This window comes from Terrapene carolina, unplaced genomic scaffold (assembly GCF_002925995.2).
Source record: "Terrapene carolina triunguis isolate 2854851 unplaced genomic scaffold, T_m_triunguis-2.0 Scaffold951, whole genome shotgun sequence".
In the NCBI taxonomy this organism is placed as follows: Eukaryota; Metazoa; Chordata; order Testudines; family Emydidae; genus Terrapene; species Terrapene triunguis.
This window is the reverse complement of record NW_020665302.1, coordinates 7,336,105-7,358,233: the sequence shown is the minus strand read 5'-3', so window position 1 is coordinate 7,358,233 and position 22,129 is coordinate 7,336,105. Positions and strand designations below refer to the sequence as shown.

Below are 22,129 nucleotides of genomic sequence, written 5' to 3'. Positions count from 1 at the left end.
GATCAGGTGTCTGAGCTGCAGAATCATTGCAGTTATTTCCCCAGCAACTGTTCAGTATGCAACTTCCTGCACGCTGACTGGCTGATAGCCATTAGAGTATGATAATTTGTATAATCTCTGCTGTTATTTCCACAATAGCCATACCATTAAAATATGAAAATCTCCAACAATTAGTTCTATAATCTGTTCTGATTGGCTCCCATACTCAGCATTTTCAGGTTGTTTGCCAGCAATGAAGATTATAGTCTCAGCTTTATGCCCTTCAGATGAGAAAAAATGCACGCCAAAGCGTATTTAACAGATAAAAACAGAAGATGTTGGGTTAACAAAACAAAGACAGGGAAATTAATTGTTTTTAAAATGTTAAACAGCTCAGACCTCTATCTCCGTTTTCAGGGCAGGACTTCATCTGGTTCTCTGGTAACTTAATAGTAACCATGAGACTTGGTCAATGAACTGCGTTTGTTCAGCACAGTTATCTTGTAAACTGGAAGCATTCTCAAGTTATTACAACCCAGACCCCACTGCCTGCTTGAAAACACAGTGCTAGGGTATGAATAACCCTCACTATCAGGTTGTAGTAACCAGAAGTTACAATCTGACAGCTCTTCGTTGTCTATATGAAGGGAGTTGGGGTCTTAGTATAATTAATGTACACACTTCCATATCGCAAAACACACCATTGCAATTGGCACCCTTAATTGCCAAGATAACAGTGGGACTGGAGAATGACCTACCTTTTCATCAATAAAGGCTGTCACTCACTGGCACAGACCCATAATGATGGGTACTATAGAAAACCTTAAGCTAGGCAGACAGCAGAACTAATGGAGAGTAGCAGAGTGGCAAGGGGAACCAGGCACTACCGCTGCCTGTTTGTTGATGAAGAGGACTTTGTCGCTCAAAGTGGTCAGACAGCCATTGAAAACAAGGGATAAAAATAGAAGGGGAAAGGTGGACTAGGACAGAATTTACCTAGGAATTTTTTAAGCTGGCTTCTAGGAGAGAGAGAAAAAATAGCTCTAATGGGTGATCTCTTACTTTCTATTAGTTAAATAAACTGCCATAAAAGTTGGCACACATTGAGGCTGGCTGAAACTTCATCTTCTGCTAGGTAATATTTAACTCAAACTCTGAAGCGTCTCAGCTTGTTCTTGTGAGGAAGTTTTTCCAATAAGACAAAGGGACTCCTGTATGATGGACAAATGGAATACAAACCAAAGCCTCAGATGCACACTGGAGGCCAATAATGGAAGCCTCTCCCATTCCCTGCTATGAAATTCTCAATTATACTGTGCACATCTAAAGTTAAAATTACAGAAGAAAAAAAAAGTGGTTTTGCTGCAGGCAAGTGTTTTAGGCATTGGGGCAAAATGGCTGAGGAAAAAAATAGATTAATTCCATATCCAGCTGGGATTCCTATCATTAAGTCTCCATTTTGTGAAAGAAGTTTGCCAAATGTAGCTACAAAAACCTCAGGTAGTCCATTTCTAGCCTTAAACATTAACTATTTTGAGAGAATTGTCCTTTATATCTCCTGTCAGAAGGAATAAAAAGTAGTCACTCCTGAGCTGTCAGAGTTAATTATTTTTAGTGCATGCTAGCAGCTTCAGGTTTAACATGCATTTCAAAAAGAAGTTACCCTCCTACTACCATGAGCTACTTTGTTATTTTAAAATATCAGCTACTTTGCAGAGGCATTATTACTATCAATCAAAATGTGAGCGGAATTATTCTAGCAAAAATGTAAAACAAAGCAGTACAAGACCCAAGAAAAGGCAATGACTACAATCCTTGACAATGAAACCCTATGACAATGGAATGTGGTGAGAAAAATATTTATGCTACAATGCCATATGTCCTAACCACATATGATTTAGAGAGTCCTTTCATGCTTTTATGAAGCTCATCTGGGGTCCAACTGTGTATTCCTTAGTTTGAATTTGATGGGAATTTTGCTTTTTGAATTTGATGGGAGATGCAAGAGCACCCTGTTGTTTCTAAGAGGGAGGACATAAGCCTTTTACAGATGTGTCTGTGTGCTTGAAATTCTAGGGAGTGGAGTTAATCACTATAGTTTATCCTGGTTTCAGAAAGAGCAGGGAAGGATAGTAGTTTTAAACAAAACAAGCAAAAAACGTAATACACTTGTGAAAAGACTGTCTGTTGAATCCTAGTTTAAGCCACATACAAGTTCAAGCTCCTTTCTATTGCTAAACCGCCATTATACACACACCAAACCTTTAGTGAAATTTGACTACCAGAGGGTTGGTAACAGGAAAATTGCTTTAACAAACTCAGCAAAATTGTTGCTGTGGTAGGTTACGAACTTTTAGTTATAGCCTTCTGCTTAATAGCTAAAAAAAGAACAGGTCATAAATCTGATGAGAAAATGACCTATCTTCTAGGTGCTCATGTTGAGTAGAACTCATCTCACATGCCACCCATTCAGTGAGAAGGTTACAGCAACTTCCCTTGGTTTTCTGAGCTATCATTACACCAAACTAATCTACAACACACGGCTCAACAGTCAAAGTAATACATATATTATAAGTCATGTAAATTGCTTGCTATTTTTAAAGGACTAGATTGCGTCCTTGATTGCTCACTCTTGCATATTTCATAGGATTAAGCTTAAAAAGGAAAGACCCAGTGAAACAAGTTCTCTGTACAAAATGAACATCTTCCCTGATGCATCGTGAGGCTTCAGTAGCTATATGCCCATAAAAATTACAGAGATAAATCTGATCATCATTTCTGAAGTTGGTTCTTGTGTGGGGGTTTGATCTTTAAAGGTTATTTGGTTTTAGTTATTAGAAACATTTTTCATTCTACTCTGCTGGTTCATAATATTTTACTACATTCTGCCACCTTGTGGCATAACATTCTAATGAACCATAAAGCTGAATTAAGAACTTCCAATATCGTAAAGAGCTGCTGCATCAGCGCCAGCACATTTGGGTAATAGCTTAATGGATTTGTAATTGTATGCACATAATCCTGCATTTAATGGTGACTACCTTTTCTAATGTTACTTTTAATAAAAATGCTTCCTCAGTGTTCTAGCACAAAATAGGGCCCCAATGACAGCAGCTTACATAGCCATAAATACCCTTCCACTAAAGTCAGAGAGGGAAGCAAACTATTTCTCAGAGTTCTGTCAACATTCCTGCAGTGAAGAGCTATAACCACTTTTAATTCACTCAGAGCACCACAAGTAGTAAGCAGCTAGCTCCTGCTCAGAAACACATTTTGCCTCTAAAATTCTTTTTCCAAAGGAAGTTCTCTTTGCATTCTTTTGTCTCTAAAGAGCTCAGACTAACTGCAGCAGCAGCCACATATTCCATCTAAACCTACCATCTTTTATCATAGTAGAGTTTGCCGTCTTCAATCCGAGCCTCAAACCGCTGTGCTGGAGACTCTGCAGGTGTGGCTGGTAGGTGTTCTGGAGACGAAGGAGACGCTGGAACAGAAATAAGTTGTAGATATAGACTAGCATGTGCACATCAGCATATATACATACAACAGGAAAACTGACTATAGGCATAAGTCTTTGCTTCAGAGGTGTTAATGCAATTTCACTGACTAAAAAGGTGTGGTATGAACAGAGGAACTCTAATTTACTTCCGCTTTGACATAAATGCCTTCTGTTTGGGCAAGTCATTTCACCTCTGTGCTTGTCTCTTTTCACCCAAAAGGGCTGTTGTCAGGCTCTTCTCAAAGAGCTTGAAAAGCAATAGTGTTACAAGTAGCAGACAGACAGACTGGCCCTTGAATTAGCTTCTAACTGACTGGTTAGATCTCTAAACCCAAAAAAACCTGAACTAAAGCCAGCTACAAATACCAGAGAAATAGCCAGACCCCTCTGGTGAATTGTGTAGCATAAGTGGCCCCACCCACCTCAAGAAAACTGGGTGAGCCATCTCAATACACTGTGTAGTGAAGATGAAAAACCTCTTACAAAAGCATTTTGGTTGATTCTTGAATCCTACATTTAAACAGACCATCATATTTCACTATTCATACTGTTCGTTTTATTTAAAAAAAAAAAAAGTAAGATGGCAGTTTTGAAGCAGTAGAACTGCCAGTAATTCTCACTGGATGACTAACCACAGAGACTACAAGAAGTTACAATTTAAAGACTGCTACAAGGCTCCAACAAGATTCATGTATGCCTGAGAGAACATGATTTGTACCCAATGTTAATATCATCATGCACTTACCTGGTCTCTTGGGTGATTTAAGCTACCAGAAAAGAGAGGAATAAAGCAATTTTAGATATTTGAAATGCAACTTGTGGTATCATAAAAAAGCATTAGTCTGAAAAAGGAATTGTGACAAATGAAAAGCAAGATTCAAAAATAATTGGAATGTAAAATTCTAAGTAAAGTTATTAGTTATAAACTAGAATCCAGAACATTAAACAAGGCTTGACACGGAACATCAGTATCATGAGACAAAATCTGGAAAATTAAGTTTTCCTCTAACTTAGAGTAATTCACCAAAATAAACAAACCAAAACCAAACTCCATCTCACACCCTCCCCTCATCTTCAGAGTGTTCTGATCAGGCTTGGAGTAAACGGTTCTAAAATAGGCCTCATTGATGAGAGAACTGAAAACTCACTCCATCATCTTGCATAGCTTTAACAAGCCCATATGGGGACCCTGATGGAGATCTGGCAAAACAGATAACAGGTCTGGAAGAGACAAACCTTTTATATACAGAGGTACACCTTCCCACCTCACCCAGCCAGCATCCGATGACATGAAACAAAGCTGAGATGCATTACAGAGAAAGAGGGAAACACATGACCTCTGTTTTAAGATCTGACAGGAGTTTGTATCAGTGTCTGTAAATCCAAATGGAGGAAAAACGCTTCCGATTCCTCCTACTTTATTAGAATCAGATATACTGTGTTTTGTGCAAATAGTACATCAAATATATACCATTTCATTAAAATTAATTTTAACCTGTTGGAATGGGTTGTGGGGGAAGGAACCACCATCTTGATAAGCCTGGGTATGTTAGGCAGTGGAGTACAGACTAGAAAGCCTACTTTGGATGGGATATCTACGTAAGTGACAATTTCCCAACATTATGAAAAGGAGCAACTGATTAGCCAGATATGGAGATAATTCTCAGCACTGAAAAGAAGGAGGTTAAGTTTCTCTAGATCAAGCTATTACCTACCTTATTCAGTGTCCTCAGATCCTCCATTATCTGTTCATCTGTCAGCAGATAATTTAACTGGGGTATTCAGAATTAAGGTACGTGTAACCAAGACACTTTTGACAAGCAAAGGTAGAAACCAAACACCCCAATGGTCTCCCTCTCACTTGACCAGGACATAAACTCAGAACTTTACAAGAAAGTCACCTAAAGCTACAATATTCAAAGAGTCCTACCAAAGAAAAATCTATTTATTACACAGCCATCTTCAGGGCTTCATGCAGACTGTAACCAACTGACAGTTCTGGAGCAAAAATTGTTCTAGAACATTAGAGACACAGGGTGGGTGAATTGGACCAACTTCAGTTGGTGAGAGAGACCAGCTTTTGAGCTTACACAGAGCTCTTCATGGGAACTTTCTCTGGGTGCAAGTTTCCCAGACTTGAAGAGCCCTGTGTAAGCTTGAAAATTTGCCTCTCTCACACCAACAGAGGTTTGTCCAGTAAAAAAAAAAAAATATTACTTACCCACTTTCTCTCTCTAGTATCCTGGACTGACAGGGCTACAACACTGCATACATTCTAGGATATCATTTTAACCAAATTCATCAATAAAAAACTGCTTAAAAAAAAACTTGACATTTACGCTGTGAAGGCATAACTGGTAACATTTTCACAATCTTTTCTAACCTGCACTGTATGAGAAGAATACCAGCTAATACTTGATCTGCAAGAAGATCCCATTGTCACCTCACATTTCGTGAAGAGCTGAGTTCAGTGTTCTGTCCGTCCGCAGAATGAGGGGACAATGGCAACACACTGCAGCCCACACACTGGGTGTGAGCAGAGGCCTGGAAAATCTGAATCTCCAATGCATCTTGGGTCAAAACAAAGTAAAACTGACGGGAAGATAAAAAGGAGTACCATCAACCTGAAATCTAGTCAATTATTAAATACAATTAGAAGCATTTTAGAGCATTACATGCACTCTAAGTGTCCAGTGCCAGTTTTTCTGGGTTTACAATCACATTTTCCTCTTTCTTTTCTAATGTATTGTGTGTGTGTGGGGGGGGGGGGGGGGGGAAAATAAAACACCACAAAACAGGGGAAACTGATATGAGAAATAAAACTGATCCTACAAAAAAAAAAAAAAAAATGCCTAAACACAGACTGTGTAACCAAAAAAAGTGAAGAAACAGAAAAAAGTTTTCCCTATTTTTTCCAGCTAGGATCTTGCGTGTTACTTCTAACACTTACAAGTAAGAACACTCAGACAGAAGTGTCAATTTTTAAACTGAATTGTCCCTTCAAAAAGGAGGAAGAAAAAAAAAAAAAAGCTGTTTTTACAACAGCTTAAGAACAGGGGGCTTCACTTCCAGGATGTGGATTTTGATAGGATGCTTGCTGCACTCCTGCTTTAGTGCAGCAGCATCCAGGACCCAGTCAAAAAACAGACTTTGACCTTTCTGCATACAACTAGCATGAACCCTTCCCCAGTGAGGAAGGCAGGCAGTGCTTAACTTAGGCAAGACGTGGAACCCAAGCTGGCAGGAGAGAGTGATTTCCACAGCGGCAGGGATAAATATTAAGTCTGTGGCAGATTTCCCTGAATGATGGCAAACAAGGAATGCCATTTTTTTTTATTATTAAAGGAAATATCTAGCAGGAGCAGTTCAAACAAGGCAGGAGACCCCTGCAGTTATATTCAATTAGAACTACAAGTTCAGGGTATAGCACAAGCATGCAGAAATCATGAGTCACTCCCAAAAGTCATAATATCAGTTTAAATAATAAGCTTGGGGTTCTTTTTATTTGCCTTCTGAAAAATAGATGTGCCTGGCTTACTTTCCAGTTAAATATAAGGTACTGGAGAGTAGTCATGACTGCAGGGGAACCATGCAAACACTTACATAGGCTATGGTACCAGCCCATTAAATCTGACCTCCGAAGGGAATAAAGGTTATGTATTTTCCCCTCTTTTATGCTGTATGAAGGCATGAAAGATTTTTCTCCAATTTTAGTTATAATAGCAAGTCTTGCATTCCTTATTTTTGCTACACATCTCCTTAGATGACCAGAGATGTGGAATGGCAGTTCTTGGATGTCAAATGAAGGGGAACAACAGTTGAATTTCCTCTCAACTATTTTGTCAGTTATTTGAGTTAAAGCCCCTTTCTCCCATCTTAAACCACATCCTGTCTATGGGATTAATTACTTTAAGGCTATGAGCTGGGGGTGTGATTCCCAGCTCCCGTACATAAGAGCTAGGGCGCTAAAGATAGTAGCGTAGCCGCAGCAGGACAGGGAGCAAGTATGTCCGTGTGAGATGGGAATCTCACCCCAAATGTAGACTTACTCTAATGGCATGTGATGGATTTTTTGAAAACAAATCCACTTCAGAAATTCACAACCCAATCTTTATTGACAAAACCCAAAGGAGTCAAGCCACCATGCTCAAAAACTGGGCTTAAGAACTGGTTTTTGTTATAGTCTTCTGTTAAGTGAACTCAAAATACTGAATTTACTTACTCCAACACTGGTTAGACATGACCGATTACGTTGCCGAAGGTCTTAGACTGACAGATTAAATCAGGTTCTTAAACCTTATTTATAATTTTCTTTCCTGTGTGCTGCAATATTGATGTACTGTGTCATACCCTATGTGCAATAATCTAGATTCATAAAATAGCACTTGACTGATTGTATAAAAAGGATATCAGGGGCAGGTTTTCTCCTTTTATCCGGGATCGGAACAGGGTCATTTGGCCTCCTTCTCAATTTCCTCGTCATGATCGGTTTCACTTCCATGGAATCTGCAGAATAATGAAGTTGGACAGCTGATAAGACCACAGAAGATTTTGAAGAATGACAGGGAGATGAGAAAGGCAGCAAGATTTGATACAAGGCACAAGAAGCGTCATCTTTCTTCCTTCACATAGAGAACTGGATCTTTCAACATTAGTTACCAGCACTGGCAAACGCTGAAACTGGTGACAGTGAATTTAAACACACAAAAACACACAAAAAATTCTTGATTACTGAGCTAAATACAGCATTATCGATGTCATGGTACAGCTATGCCATCTCCACGTGATACAACCATATTTTCAGGGTTTTACAGCTAATTACAGAAATATGCTACTTTAAAGTCTTAGCACATATATACATTTTGGAGATATTAATATCAAGCATCTGTTTGTCCAGATTTAATTGGAATTTTTAAAGGGCTTGGTTTACAAATATTTTTGCACTAACAACAAAGCCTGGTAGATGTGTTTAAAAAAAAATAAAAAAATTCGCAAGCCATCAGCCTCAAATACAGACAAGTCACTTTGCCAATAACAATTTTTACCACTAAGGTATATTGGAGGTGTAAAGAGAAGTAGTACATGAGAGGCTGCTATAATGTAGCTTTTTAGTGCCTCAACTCTACTGACTGAGCCAAATTTCTACTGAATTTGTCTTAAATTCACAGAACGCATTTAATCCCAGAGGATCATAGACTATACACAAAGTTTGCTTCATCTACCGCAACCACCTCTTGAGTGAGTCATAGCAGCAGTTTAACAGCACACAGCAATGGAACAGAACCATTTTAGCCCCAAAAATGGGGGGGAGGGGGGGAGGGAGGAGAATTGAACGGAAACCGCAAGGAGAATTTTAGGTAGCTGAGTAACTACTTGAGCTGAGATTTGGCTAAGAGTCCATGACTATTCTTAGTTGATCTGTTGAATCCAGACGACCCCACAAAGAAGCCATTTTATAAAGCTGCCCCAAGTCAGAACAAAGGAGAATGTAGTAGAGAAATAAACTTCCCTCCTGAGAAACGCTATATTGCTGATGACAGACCCTACACCTGCCTCCTGCTGAAGGATTTTAAGAGCGGTTTGTTTGGCCAATTAATGGCGGATGTTGACGGTTTCTAAATGGTAACTCAGCCAGTTCTCTTTGGCTGGAAAATGGTACTCTCAATTCCAAATTAGTAACAAAGGTTGCAGTCAGCAAAGCAGCAAGAACAGAAAAGCCCTCAGCATACCAAGGTGGAAGTGAGGCTCCTTTTCATTCCCAACCCGCCCAAAAAAATTTACACAAGTATTTTGTACTGAGTGAGATCTCTCACCATCCACAAAATACACCGTGCAGCACACACAAAAAGCAGACTACTCCACATTCAGTGCTCTCTGGTGTACCTAAACAGTCTCTAAAAAGGGAATCAAATTACACAGCCCATAAGCATATAAAGTTGAAATTAACATGCTAAACTTCAGCCCAAAGACAGACATATTCAAACAGGAGAAGAGTACGTACTATTACCTCTGAAATAGCAGCTCAATAAAAACTAAGCGAAAATGACAGCCCACTAGCTTTTATTCTTAAACCAACTACTACTCAAAGTAATGAGTATGTCAGCATATTATCTGATAGCAAAATACACAAAATAAAATGGAAAGGGTTTGGAAAAATCAAGTTATAACATGAACAAATCTCTCAAACGCTAAACGAAAGAATTAGACGTGTTGGATAAGTACTAAGCAGTTTTCAACATAGAGGCTAAGGTTTTCAAAACCAACTAGAGGATTTAACCACTGTTTCTATTAACATTCATGAGAACTGTGGCGCAAAATCCCCTAGCGATCTCTGAAAAGGTCAGCCAAGGTGCCTAACAGTAGTACTTAAGATTTTAAATAAATGAGCAACAAACTCTGGGATGGGACAGGAGCATGGTACGGTACCAAACCGCTCACTCGAAGTTTTCACCACATGCAAACGTCGACAAGTCATATGTAGGCAGATGAATTGGACAGATGTTCATGCAGATCCAGTTACCATTGCTGTTACAAAGACACTCCTATTGGAGCCCTGTGCTCAACCACATCACAGAAAAAGAAAAAAAAATAATTCCTTGGTCTACTTAGGCTTGTGAACCTAAAAGTGAAAAGTTTGTGCTACTATGGAGAAATGTATCGAGACATGTAAACCCATGTTCTAAAGGACATGCAGTCCATGCTGTCTGCCTTCATATGTCCTTTGGACATATGGTTTTGCACTGCATAACTTGGGTGTCGAATACAATCATCAAGAGAGCACATAGACGGGAAGACAATGTGAAAAATGTAAAAGTTGGCTACAGCTATATTCAGCTTAGAGCTTGGCTGTCCATCTCTGAAAACCAGGCTACCTCAAGATGCTAACTCTTAAAGCAGTTATGCATGTTCAAAACAGGGATCAAACCTCCCATCATCTCAAATCAGTGAGGGTTACCACACCGCACATGAAGGAAACTAATATTGTGATAAAAGCTAAAAATACAAAATGACATTCACTGATGAGTTGATGGCAAAAGGAAATCATGACAAAGCTGAATTTAGTGAGTATTAACACTAAAAGCTAAAAAGGACACCGATTATATGAATCTAAAAGCATGAGAAAGTTACTACATTGTGTGGGATCCATTCAGTTCTTTAATTATGACCAACTTATCCAAGGCCTTCAGGAAAAGGTTGGAAGCAGTTATTGAAGCGGATATGTAGCCAGATCAAGCAAAGTCCTTTTAAAAAAAACCCACTGGTTCAGCTCAATAGTTCACTGATTTTGGATCTGTACTACTTAAATGGAGACAAGGCAAGGATGTCCCCTCAAGTTTTAAAGTTCAAGTTGGGTGGTTAAGATGCTATTACTTTGTAACTGCATGTATCAAATGGAATCGGTTGTATTGTTTTTCCCAGTTGAAGGCCTATATAATTTTACTAGTACTTTTCTCCAGGCCCACCTGAACTGTGCATCATTAATTTGCTCCCTTAGATTTATTTTGCCTTCAGATTCTGTATGGTCTACATTTTGGGTGTTGTATTGCTCTAGTTGTGTATTTTGCAAGTGAATTCTGAACTTGTATATTTGTATATCTGAACCTAAGCAGCATCTTGAATTAATATCCAATGCGGTCATGTTTCTCAGCTTGAGATGTGGTTTCTCTCAAATTAAAATAAGATATATGCACTGTAGGTGATATCCAAGACGAAAGAGTATCCCTTGATAAAGTTAGCTCATTCCCACATACCAGATTTATCTCTGCAGATTTAAAAGTACAGAAGTAGTCTTCCTGAATTTATATTTGGCTATGGGAGTTTTCTTCTATACAATACAATGTGGCTGGACATTATAGCAGGAAAACAATTAATGAAATCTTCCAGTTAATGGTAACACTCATGTGCATGGGTCCTTTTACCAGATGAGCTAGAAAAGGAGCTTCCCTCTAGCTAAGTCAATATCCTTTCTAGCCGAGTCACTCCCTATATGGTACAGCTAGACCATTCACCAAGCTAACTCAAATAGGAGAGGAAGGGAACCCTTAGCACACAAAGCAGACACTGCATGGAAATTAATGAATTTCTACACAGTATAAGCAGCAAAAGTGTAATCCTTCAGTAAACAATTTTAAAATGCATTATGGTCTAAAGGCTTCTCTTACTTTGGATCTTTATCCAGACTTTTGGTTAATATGTAAGATACCATGAGACACACAGCGCTCTTATGGCCAGTGTTAGATTGAGCAGGTTACACAAAGCCATCAGCACTCAGATCTATCCATAGAAACTTCATTTCTTAGTCCTAAACAACAATAAAATTGTAAGTCTGCAAACTTGTGCAGAAACTATGAAGGGAAGTCTGTAAATGACACCTTTTAACACAATATTGTTTTAGACTCTCCATAAGGTGAGGGAGTTGTTCTTTATTAGAAAAGCAAGATCAGACCATTGGTAAAATATCATAGCACCATCTGTGAACTAGGCTAATTATCCTTCTACCTACTTTCATTTGTGTCAGTTATTGCCTTGGCAATGCTTTCTGCATCAAGGATACCAATTGGTTTCAGGAAAAAAAACAAATCTGTCCACTTAATGCCCATTTTCCCGAGTCTGAACACAAATGAAATTTTCCCCTTATCTATTTTACTGACTTCATATGGCCTTTTTCAACCTTTATTGTTTGCCTCTTTAGCATCTGTTACTAAAGAACTCAGAACCCAGTTTAAATCCTGGCATGACTGGTTAGAGCAACAATGTGGCACATCTCAACAGTTTAACTGTCAGACTTCAGGTACTGAAGTAGTCCCTTCCCCGCAGATGGAATGGGAGGTCGTGGGATGACATTTCCCAGTGGCCTAATGAAAAAAAACATCAACATCTGGTGTGTGTTCGCTAGAAGAGTTCAGTAACAAAGATGGTTATAAAGCATTAGCTCCAATTGTCACCATACTACAGGCAAATGATGAGAGAATCTACAGGGATACACATGTCTTTACTAGGTTTACAGATAAGTAGCCATTATTCCAGATCAAACACATTTTAAACATGCAAAAAAGCCACTTAAGACCTATAGCTTAAAGCTGTGCTGCTGTTAAAGTTGAAACGCCAACCATGGGGACTCACTCTTCAGACAAAGTGTGAATTAATGTCCACCATTCCATGGTTCCAAAGGAATCCTACAAAAATCAACCAGGCAGTTTTCCCCTTTCTATATGTTGAAGCCCTAGGGTGTTAATTTTTTTGCATCTATAAACACTAAGTTAAAAGGAGTAACCTTCCTTCTCTTATACCTGGGTCCCATTTATTTCTGGTTAAACTTGATCATTTAAAAGTACCTATTAAAGTTTCTTCTCTAGGTACTGAACCTTTCAACAACTTGCCTTTTTTCCTGTACAAGCCGGCTGGCTGCTGATACTACTGCTGAAGTTTTGTTACTGGCTGAGTCACACGGGTCCTGCTTGAGGCAGTTGAGTGCTATGGTAATATTAGAATATTTATAAGGAAATTGCAGTCTGCTCATATACACCCCATAAGCAGAAAGTCTGTCAAATCAAATAATTTGCAACAAAATTTCTCATCTGCCCTTTACACTAATAAAAGGGAGGAGCCTCAGGAGGGGATAAATGGATGCTGTGGCACATTCTGGGCAAAAAAATTTTCTACCAAACTGGAGTTTAAGTTTACAGGGGAAAAAAATTGTTACCCTTTTTGAGCATTACACCACACTACTGATTGCATGTGTGTAAACAGTCACCCCTTTTCTCCATACGTCTCAGACTCAGTCCCAGTCTCTGGCTCCAGTTCCAATATAGAAATAAAACTGAAGATTTACATGCTCCTTTTAGAGAGGGTGATCACTTGAATTCCATAGTCAAGAAAGAATTCTGACAACGCAGCTACATAAGTGCTGCACTGCCCCAAAACAACCACCACCCCCCGCATTTACCCTAGATACAGAAATTGACACAGAAGAGATGCAGAACCATAGGGGCTCTGGTCACTCTTATCTTAATAGTTTTGGTCATTCTAGTAGACCAAATGCTACAAAGAACTGTAATTCTCTCCTAAGTATCCAGATTTTTTTTATTTTCAGTTAAATCTACCTAAAACAACTGAAAGTTCCCTTCAGCTCAAGTTACAAGGTAACCAAACCGGGGAATGGTAGTGTAGCAATAGTGGTGTAACCCCACACATCAAATTTTGCAACTTGTTCTGCTAATCAAGAACAAAGTCAATGCAATTCTAGAGAAATCCTGAAACATTCAAATAATTCTACAAAATTCTATAAAAGCCCCCAAATTTAACTATATTGATCCATTAGTTTGAGCATTCTGAAAAGTGCTTAGCAGTGGTTCTCAAACCTGTGTACTGGTGACCCCTTTCACATAGCAAGCCACTGAGTGTGACCCCCTTATAAATATATAAAAAAGTGTTTTTAGTTTAACACCATTATAAATGCTGGAGGCAAAGCGGCATTTGGGGCGGATGTTGACAGCTCGCGACCCCCCCCATGTAATAACCTCATGACCCCCTGATGAGTCCTGACCCCCAGTGCTCAGGTCTCATTTTTGGAGAGAGAAGAGACAGATGCTGATCTTGTTTTACCTCCTGTTAGCTCCATGGTTAGCTTTTCATTCTCAATCATCTTCTTCTTCTCTTCTAATTCAGCAATCAGATTTTCCTTCAACTCAATTTTCTTATCTTCGAACTCCTTCACTGCTGCCTTCTTCTCTTTGATATAATTTCTCTCCACCTGCTCTGTCTAATGCAAGCCAGAAAGAAAGAGGATTAAGGAAGAGAAGCCTAATGACCAGGATGGATACTACAGGTGGAAAGGAGAACTAATGCTAACAAGAACTGATTAGTTTTGGAATACAGCAGCCATAGTCAGCTTGCATTTTAAAAGGTAGATCAACATTTATATGACCAGTTGAAAAATGCTTAAGAAAATGAACAATAAAGCAACTGACTACACTGGCAATAGTTGTGCTACTCATATTGAATCAATCTTCTTTGGTAATGCTTCATAACACTCAACTCAAATATATCAAAGTATTTTAACAGAGCAATCCTCAATATTATGCAGTCAGTATAATTATTCCATTTTGCAGGTAGGTTAAATGAAGGAACATCAGTTAAGTGATTTACCTAAATACATAACCAACCAAAAAAAAAACCACCACACACAAATGGCTATTTTTAGTGACTGTTTAATTTTTTTAAACAATCTTCAGTAGTTACTTGAGTAGTAGTATTGATAGAGGTTTATACTATATCTCAGCTATGGTAATCAATTTTAAATAAAGGAAAGGTCTACATAGATTTCCTGGGAAAAAAACAAAAACAAAAACCAACATGAGCTACCATGTGATATGAAAAAAAGCTTTAAAAAAAAAAAAAAAAGAGACTGGTATTTTATTTCTAGAAGTTAAGAACACATGAACACTTACTTCCAGCTGGAGGAAAAGTTCTGAAAGAAAAAAAACACACAGGTCTAGTCAGCATCACTTTATTATCCTTACAAGACACAAAACAACTTGCCTAACTAAGTAACTCGGTTTTGCAGCCAAAAAGCGGCGTAAACAGTGTACATACCTATCCCACTTTGATGCACATTTTATAGTTCTACATTGTTGATTCTAGCATACATGTGCCAAAATTTCTGTAAAAGTATATTGTAGGCTGACATTTTGTAGGTGTATTTTAACCACAGGTGGTAGAGCTGTGTCCTATTTCTGATCCATTTCTGTTGGGCCGAGCTGCCATGTTTAATGGCATTTAAAAGGCAGTTGGGCATTTTCTAGCTTAAGATGCTGTTTAAAAAGTTGGCACTAGATTTAGCTTTCCAAATGAAATGAAAACTTGAAAGATGCAGCTGACACTGCCAGATGAATGCTCTGCAAAGAACCACGGTTTAAACAGATTTCACTAGGCCCAGCTGTCGTTGCTTCAGCAGCACTTCTCTGGCAGAAAAGCCCTTTCATCAATTTGAGTTAGCAGACATGAGGTGGCCCATGCCCCACAGCAGATTAGGAGCATATTAATGCACCACTGAAAGCAAGTTATATCCTGTCTCAATTACATAATTCAGTTCATACACTGAGGTCAGGGAAGAGTATTGCCCATGAGTGCAGCAATCCTGCTCCTAATGAAATCAATGGTAAAATTCCCACCAACTTCAAACTGAGCAGTATTACTGGAGGATGCACGTCCCAAAATGAGGATTTTACTCAAGGCTGTGATAACATATGCAAAGTAAACTAAGGCTCTTGATCAGTCCTTACTTCACTGTATCAAATATTGATAATTGTGATCTTCAACTCCTGACAAGCAGCAAGAGCTAGGAACAATAGGTAAATTCTGAACAGAACAGGTGCTTTAAACGAGTTTCAGAGAACAAAATAATAGCATTAGAGAATTATATTTGTGATCTATTTTAGGTAAGAATTTATATGCACCAGGAAGCCATAGAAAGATGAAACAAATTGTTGTACGCCAAGGCCAGAAATGACAATGAGGCAATTAAGGCCAGTCTTTCAATTTCTTAAGGGCTTTGCCACTGGTGCAATGAAAGCTTAGATAAAGAACGAATGCTTCTTTTACAGATACAACCAAAAAATGCGAGTCCAAAGAATTGAGAATTTTTTACATATTAGACAGAGCCAAATAAAAATGCAGACAGGGCAAGAACAAAATTTCAATTGCCCCTCTTCCCAATATTGCTGTAGTTGGCAGCAGGAGTTTTATCAGAAGGGTGAAAGTTAACACCATCTGTCCCCCAATGGAAGAACTCTGCCACTGCAGCAAAGATCTCATTGATCTCTGCCAGCCCAGGGTACACACTACAAGAGTGTGTTTAGTCCGACATTAACAGATTACAAAAAACATAAAAATACTGCTGGAGTCCAACTCTAAACTACATCAAATTTATCTTCAACGCTTGAAGACAAATTCCTGCAGTGAGCAAGAGGAAGAGATCAGTCCAATTCAAGTTTCACTGGCAAGTTCTTTGAGGTGACAAATACAGTCCTAGAAACACTGGTTGTGCATCATTCATATGATGGTCAGTGTTCACATGAGATTTGTTACTGGATTTAAACAGTGATATCAGAACCCACAGTATAAACATACTGCAGTGCAAAATGGCCTGGGTATCTGTACAGCATTACAAGTTTTATCCCTCACTGCTGAAGGGTGGAAGAACACTGCTACATTTTCATTTCTGACTCCCACATATTCCCTTCTGAGAAAGCATCTCTAATTTAGTGGAAGATAAAAACCTACATAGGAATGAGTGAACAAGAGCTAATTTAATTTCTGAACTACTCACTCTAGAAGCACCGTATGGCAGCCTGTTTCCCTGACAACTTCCCATAACCACTATGGGAAATTTTGAATTATACTAACATACTTTGATACATTAAGTTTTACACAGAAAGATTACTGAGCGTCCTAGCAATAGCTTCACAATTAAAGTAGCATTGCTACTGGCCTCATGGTCAAACAGTAGATACCTGGAGACTAATTCGGTCCTTTGACCTTGGGCCAGTAAGCTGCGGTGTGATTAACAAGCAGCATGCCCAGCCCCCCAGCCATGTAGGACAATGCTGCCCTAGAGCAAAGTCTCTAACCAATTCCAAAGCACAAGCAGTGAGCTCTTCAGGAAGCTGTCTAGCCCCCACTGCATGCCCCTCTTGTTGGAAGAAAATCACTACAACAGGAGGCTTGAAAGAAGGTGTATTGGAAGAACAATTAAAATAAGTTAAATGCTATAATTTACATGAAGTCACATCAGACCATGGGTAGGCAAACGATGGCATGCATGCCAAAGGCGGCACATGAGCTGATTTTCAGTGGCACTCACACTGCCTGGGTCCTGGCCACTGGTCCGGGGGGCTCTGCATTTTAATTTAGTTTTAAATGAAGCTTCTTAAACATTTTAAAAACCTTATTTACTTTACATACAACAATAGTTTCGTTATATATTATAGACTTATAGAAAGACCTTCTAAAAAAGGTTAAAATGTATTACTGGCACACGAAACCTTAAATTAGAGTGAATAAATGAAGACTCGGCACACCACTTCTAAGTGAGATCTTATTACTTGAAGTGTAGGCATACAACAAGTGCCCAGTCAAAACTGCTGTTTACTGATCAACATATTATAGTTAGCCAATACACCTGCAGAAAAGCATGATGGAGTCTGTTATGCCTTATGCATATTCAGCAAAGAAGTCATTTAGCGTCACCAAAAAAGAGTGAAAGACTGGAGAATCTTTCACTCCTGCCAACCCTGTTCTCCTAGTATTGAATCCACGTCATGTTTCTCAGGTGTGATTCTAATCGGTGAGGCATCTACATAAATCAAAGGTTCTTGCATGCATTATTTTTTAAAACAAAAATCCAGCTCACCTGCATTCCGTATCCGTTCCTTGTATTGCTGATCCAGTTTTTTCATTCTTTTTTGATATTCTTGCAAAGTACCTAATTGAAATAAGTTGCAGATTGCCATAGGGTCATATTGTTTTCTAATATTCAATCTTAGATAGTCCATACTTTCTAGGTAAATTTAGCATTTGGAGATAAAGTATACATTTATTGAAAAAAAAAAAAAAAAAGCCTAAAATAGAAGATTGCTACCCTGCTTCCCAAAAACCAGCCAGAATGTTTATGTAGCAGCACCATCCACTTTGTGTGCATGGCAGGAGACGGCTGAATTTGTTTTGTAACTAGAGTCATAAGTGTTTGAGAGGTATCATGCAGTCTCCCAAAGGCAGGAAGCTGCCAAAGGCACATCACATACAGAAAGGGAAATAAATAGGAAGTATGGACTATAACAGGGAAGAATGAAGATGTATGAGAAGACCCATGAGCTCTAACAACAACTTTTCCTAGTGGTCGCTGTCTCAAGGGACATTTTTCTAGAGGGCTATGAGGTACATCTCATTTAAAAACCCTACCACAATTAGGTGAAACAAGCCCTCACATTTCCTATACCTCATTTAATTGCAAAACCATCTCACAAGTGAAAGTATTGAAGAAAGTGACCTCCTCACTAAAATGTAAACATCATTTCAAGCCCTCTTCTACTGCACACAGAACAAAATAGTGTGTCCATCTTCTATGGACAACACTTTCAGGACATTACTACTGTCATTTCTCACTTCCACTTAGACACTTTTTAGAAACTGAAAATTGTCAGAAAAAAAACTACTCATTTTAAACCCTACCTTCCTGCAATTGTTGTAACTGCCTCTTAAGAGATGCCAGTTTGTCCTGATACATCCTGCAAAGAGAGGGCAATATTACATAAACAGGTCAACCACACTGTTTATTTCACCACCTGCTTAGGTGAATAAATCCATTTCATTTTCTCACCAAGTAAAGAGGTGCTCCTGAAAAGCCTTTTACAAGAGGAAGTATTGTTCAGTTTAAAAACGGTATGGCCCATTTAATTCTAAAATAAACCAAAAAAGGTTATGCTGGGAACCTCAGAAATAACTGTTGCAAGATGTTTTGATCCACTGATATTAAGAACAGTACCACAGAATCATTTTGCCATCTTAACCTTTGGCAAGTCTCAATCTTTGTGCCTCAGTTCCCCATCTGTAAGAAGGGGCTACTTCCATGCCTAATGAGTCTAGGGTTTAGAGTAAGTCTTCCCCAATACCCATGCAACGGAAGTTAAGAGTAGAACTGTGGCAAAGCCACGAACAGAACTTTGATCTCCTGCATCGAAGATCTGTGGTTTTAACTTAAGTTCATCCTTCCTGCCAAGCATAAAACATATTTGTCAATAAGTGAGAGACTACTGAATGCTACAAATGCATTTAAAGATCAAGAAAAGCTGTTTTACTAGGCTCTCAGAGTCCAAAAAGTCTGGCTTACTTGGCTAGCACTATTGGTATTGTACTATGCAAGAGCATGAAGTGGGTGTCCTCTTTGTTTAGAATGTACCAAGTGTGCCCTTGTGGACAATATATGGATCAAAGTTGAACGTCTCCAAGAAAGTCATATCCACCTCTTTTTATCCAGAAGGAGAGTAGCCAGAGCGCAGGTTCTTGAACAGATTAAGTAGTTTGTATGTGTGGCAAGAGAATCCTAATGAGTCCAATATTGTTAGCTATCCCTGTTGGGCGAGGCACTATGCAATCAGAATGTCAGCCTCTATCTTAGAGTTAAAGAAATCTCAGGATGTCTACACTAGAAATGTTACCGTGGGCACAGCTGTGCCGTTGTAGTGCTGTAGCGTAGATACTTACTACAGCAACGGAAGGGGTTTTCCGTCATGGTAGTAAATCCACCTCTCCAAGAGGCAGTAGCTAGGTCAAGAGAAGAATTCTTCCACTGACATAGCAAAGTCTACACCAGGGCTTAGGACGGCTTAATTACATCATACAGGTCATGACATTTTTCACAGCCAAGTGACGTACTTAAGCCAACATAAAACTTTGTAATGTAGACCAGCCTCTTGGACACCAGAAAATGTTTTTGGTTGAGGAGGAAGGGGGACATTACTTACTGTTCTTTCATTTCTACATAGTCCTCTTCATCATGCTTTGCCAAGTCAGTTTCACTAGCATCCTCAGTATCTGAACAAGGGGAAGAGAGATTTGATAACACCAAACAAATCAAATCATTTTTTAAAGAATGAGTGATTGTGGCACATGTGCAGTTATTCCAAATTAATTTAGTGCAGCCAAAAAAAGGGTACACTTTGACATTTCCAATTGTGGAGGGGATTTAAGCCACCATACATGTTTCCTATACATATAAGCTGTTCAAGATGGGTGCTCAAACATTTACAAGGAACCTTGGTAGTATATCAAAAAGAATCAGTTTTTGACATAGGATACCCCTGTGACTTCCTCACACCCACTCCACTTCATTTTTTGGATTAAATCAAATTAGCACTTTTAAATGCAAGGGCTTGACATCATTAATTTGAACCAGGCATAGTACCACTCCCATACCACTGTATCAATACACATGTATCTTGACCTACAGCACTACAAAGCAGAGTGATAATTATACTAACTTCCGCAGTGGTTTGCAACGGAGACAAGGGGCCCACTGAAGATATAATTAAAGTAATGTTATTTCACCTAGTCTTCTCAAACCTGTACTTCAGTATCTATATATAACAAAGACTATTACTACAGCTTTGTCCGACACTGATAAAACAGGTTAATGCCACATTGCAAATTCTCTGCAGCTCTTCTAATTTGTCTTTAAAGACTGAATGGGCACAGTTAACTATCTTCTCACTCCTAGAGTTCATCCCATCAAATCAGGGATTAGACATATTGGAAAGGTAGAGCTGGAAAGCTATTATGTGGACTGGGAACTTCAGTCTCTAATTCTATCTGCCCTTCTCAGATTTCTTCCTTAAAATACCAAACACTTCAGGCTCCTTGTGTTACAATAAAACTCAATGTATCAAATAAGGTATCAGTCAAAGAGATATCTACAGCAGACCATGCTAGAGAGGGCCACATCTCCTAAGACAAACTGATGAAGCCTTGGTATTTTAATTCAAACACATCACAATAAGTTTAAACACACCCAGTGTGGCTAAAAATGATTTATGATGACTCTAAACATCAAAAGGGAAAGACTATTCAAAGGTGAGGAGTCCTTAAAAACACCCTCACCTTCCCCACCCCAGGATATCAAGCTGGAACTTCAGAAGAGCCTTGAACACACTAATGCTTTCACGATTTGCCACAATGAGATGCTTAAAGCAACTAGACTTAAATTGAAATATGAAGGAACAAGAGCACAAAGCAGATGCTTCCCTTTCACAGCATCACCTCCTCCCGGTCACCCCCAAGAGTGTGTCTCAACATTGTGCATGGCTCATTCCTTCCTCCCTCTTCTTCCCCTTGTATCTCCCAAGAGTCCCTCCCCTAACCTTCTATGAGCCATTTATCTTATTCTACTCCCTCATTTCACTGCTCTGTAGCCCCCACCCATACCCTTCTTCCCAATCCCTGGAGCATCTCTCTTCTTCTGTTATTTTTATACCACTGAAACAAAGTCAAATGACACCCCTACTGCCATGTTCTTACTCTGTCCTTTCACTATCCCTCTCCCACCCAGCCATCTCTTCTTTCTGTGCCCCCATTAAGCCCCTCCTCTACCCAGTACCTTTTCTGATCATATTGGACTCCCTCCTCCAATTCTCTTTTACATCCCTTCTCTATTTCTTTTCCCCTTATCCCAATAACCCTGCTAGCTTCCTCTTGTCCTGGATCATTTTCTCCATCCAACTCATCTCATCCTATGCCCCTGAATCTCCCACCTCCTCTCCAAACACTCACCACCCCCTCTATTATCCCAGTTCACCTGGGCTCATTCCCTTCACCACCAAGCTGTTAAATCAATTCCTCACCCAAACTTCCTCCTCTCCCACTATTGCAGTGACTCCTTGAATTTCCTCTGCCACACATTCCTACACCCCGGTATCACCCAGACACCCTCTCTCCCCCTTGGCTGCTTAGCCACCTGCCAAGCCATCAAACTATCTGGCCCCATCTCCTGGTGCACCCCATCCCCTCCCCCACTCTCCACAGCGTCACCCACACCAGCCCCGTTCTCCCTTCCCCCCCGTCCCTTCCCCACTTCACCCCGACCCCCCTTCTCCCCCC

The 22,129-nt window shown here is 39.3% G+C and overlaps 1 protein-coding gene across 2 annotated transcripts in view; it reads right to left on the bottom strand.

Moving 5' to 3' along the window:
• Positions 1-22,129, bottom strand: part of SUDS3 (SDS3 homolog, SIN3A corepressor complex component) — a 29,773-nt gene that overhangs the window by 7,258 nt on the left and 386 nt on the right. The window contains exons 2-10 of one of the 2 annotated variants that reach the window (XM_024216267.1): positions 20,002-20,071; positions 18,710-18,765; positions 17,892-17,963; positions 14,929-14,948; positions 14,084-14,240; positions 7,889-7,984; positions 5,194-5,255; positions 4,224-4,245; positions 3,358-3,463 (exon numbers count right to left, since the gene is read on the bottom strand). In XM_024216267.1, coding sequence (XP_024072035.1) covers positions 3,358-3,463; positions 4,224-4,245; positions 5,194-5,255; positions 7,889-7,984; positions 14,084-14,240; positions 14,929-14,948; positions 17,892-17,963; positions 18,710-18,765; positions 20,002-20,071 — 661 coding nt within the window. The remainder of the gene's footprint in view (positions 1-3,357; positions 3,464-4,223; positions 4,246-5,193; positions 5,256-7,888; positions 7,985-14,083; positions 14,241-14,928; positions 14,949-17,891; positions 17,964-18,709; positions 18,766-20,001; positions 20,072-22,129) is intronic. The other variant, XM_024216268.1, reaches the window with a different exon arrangement.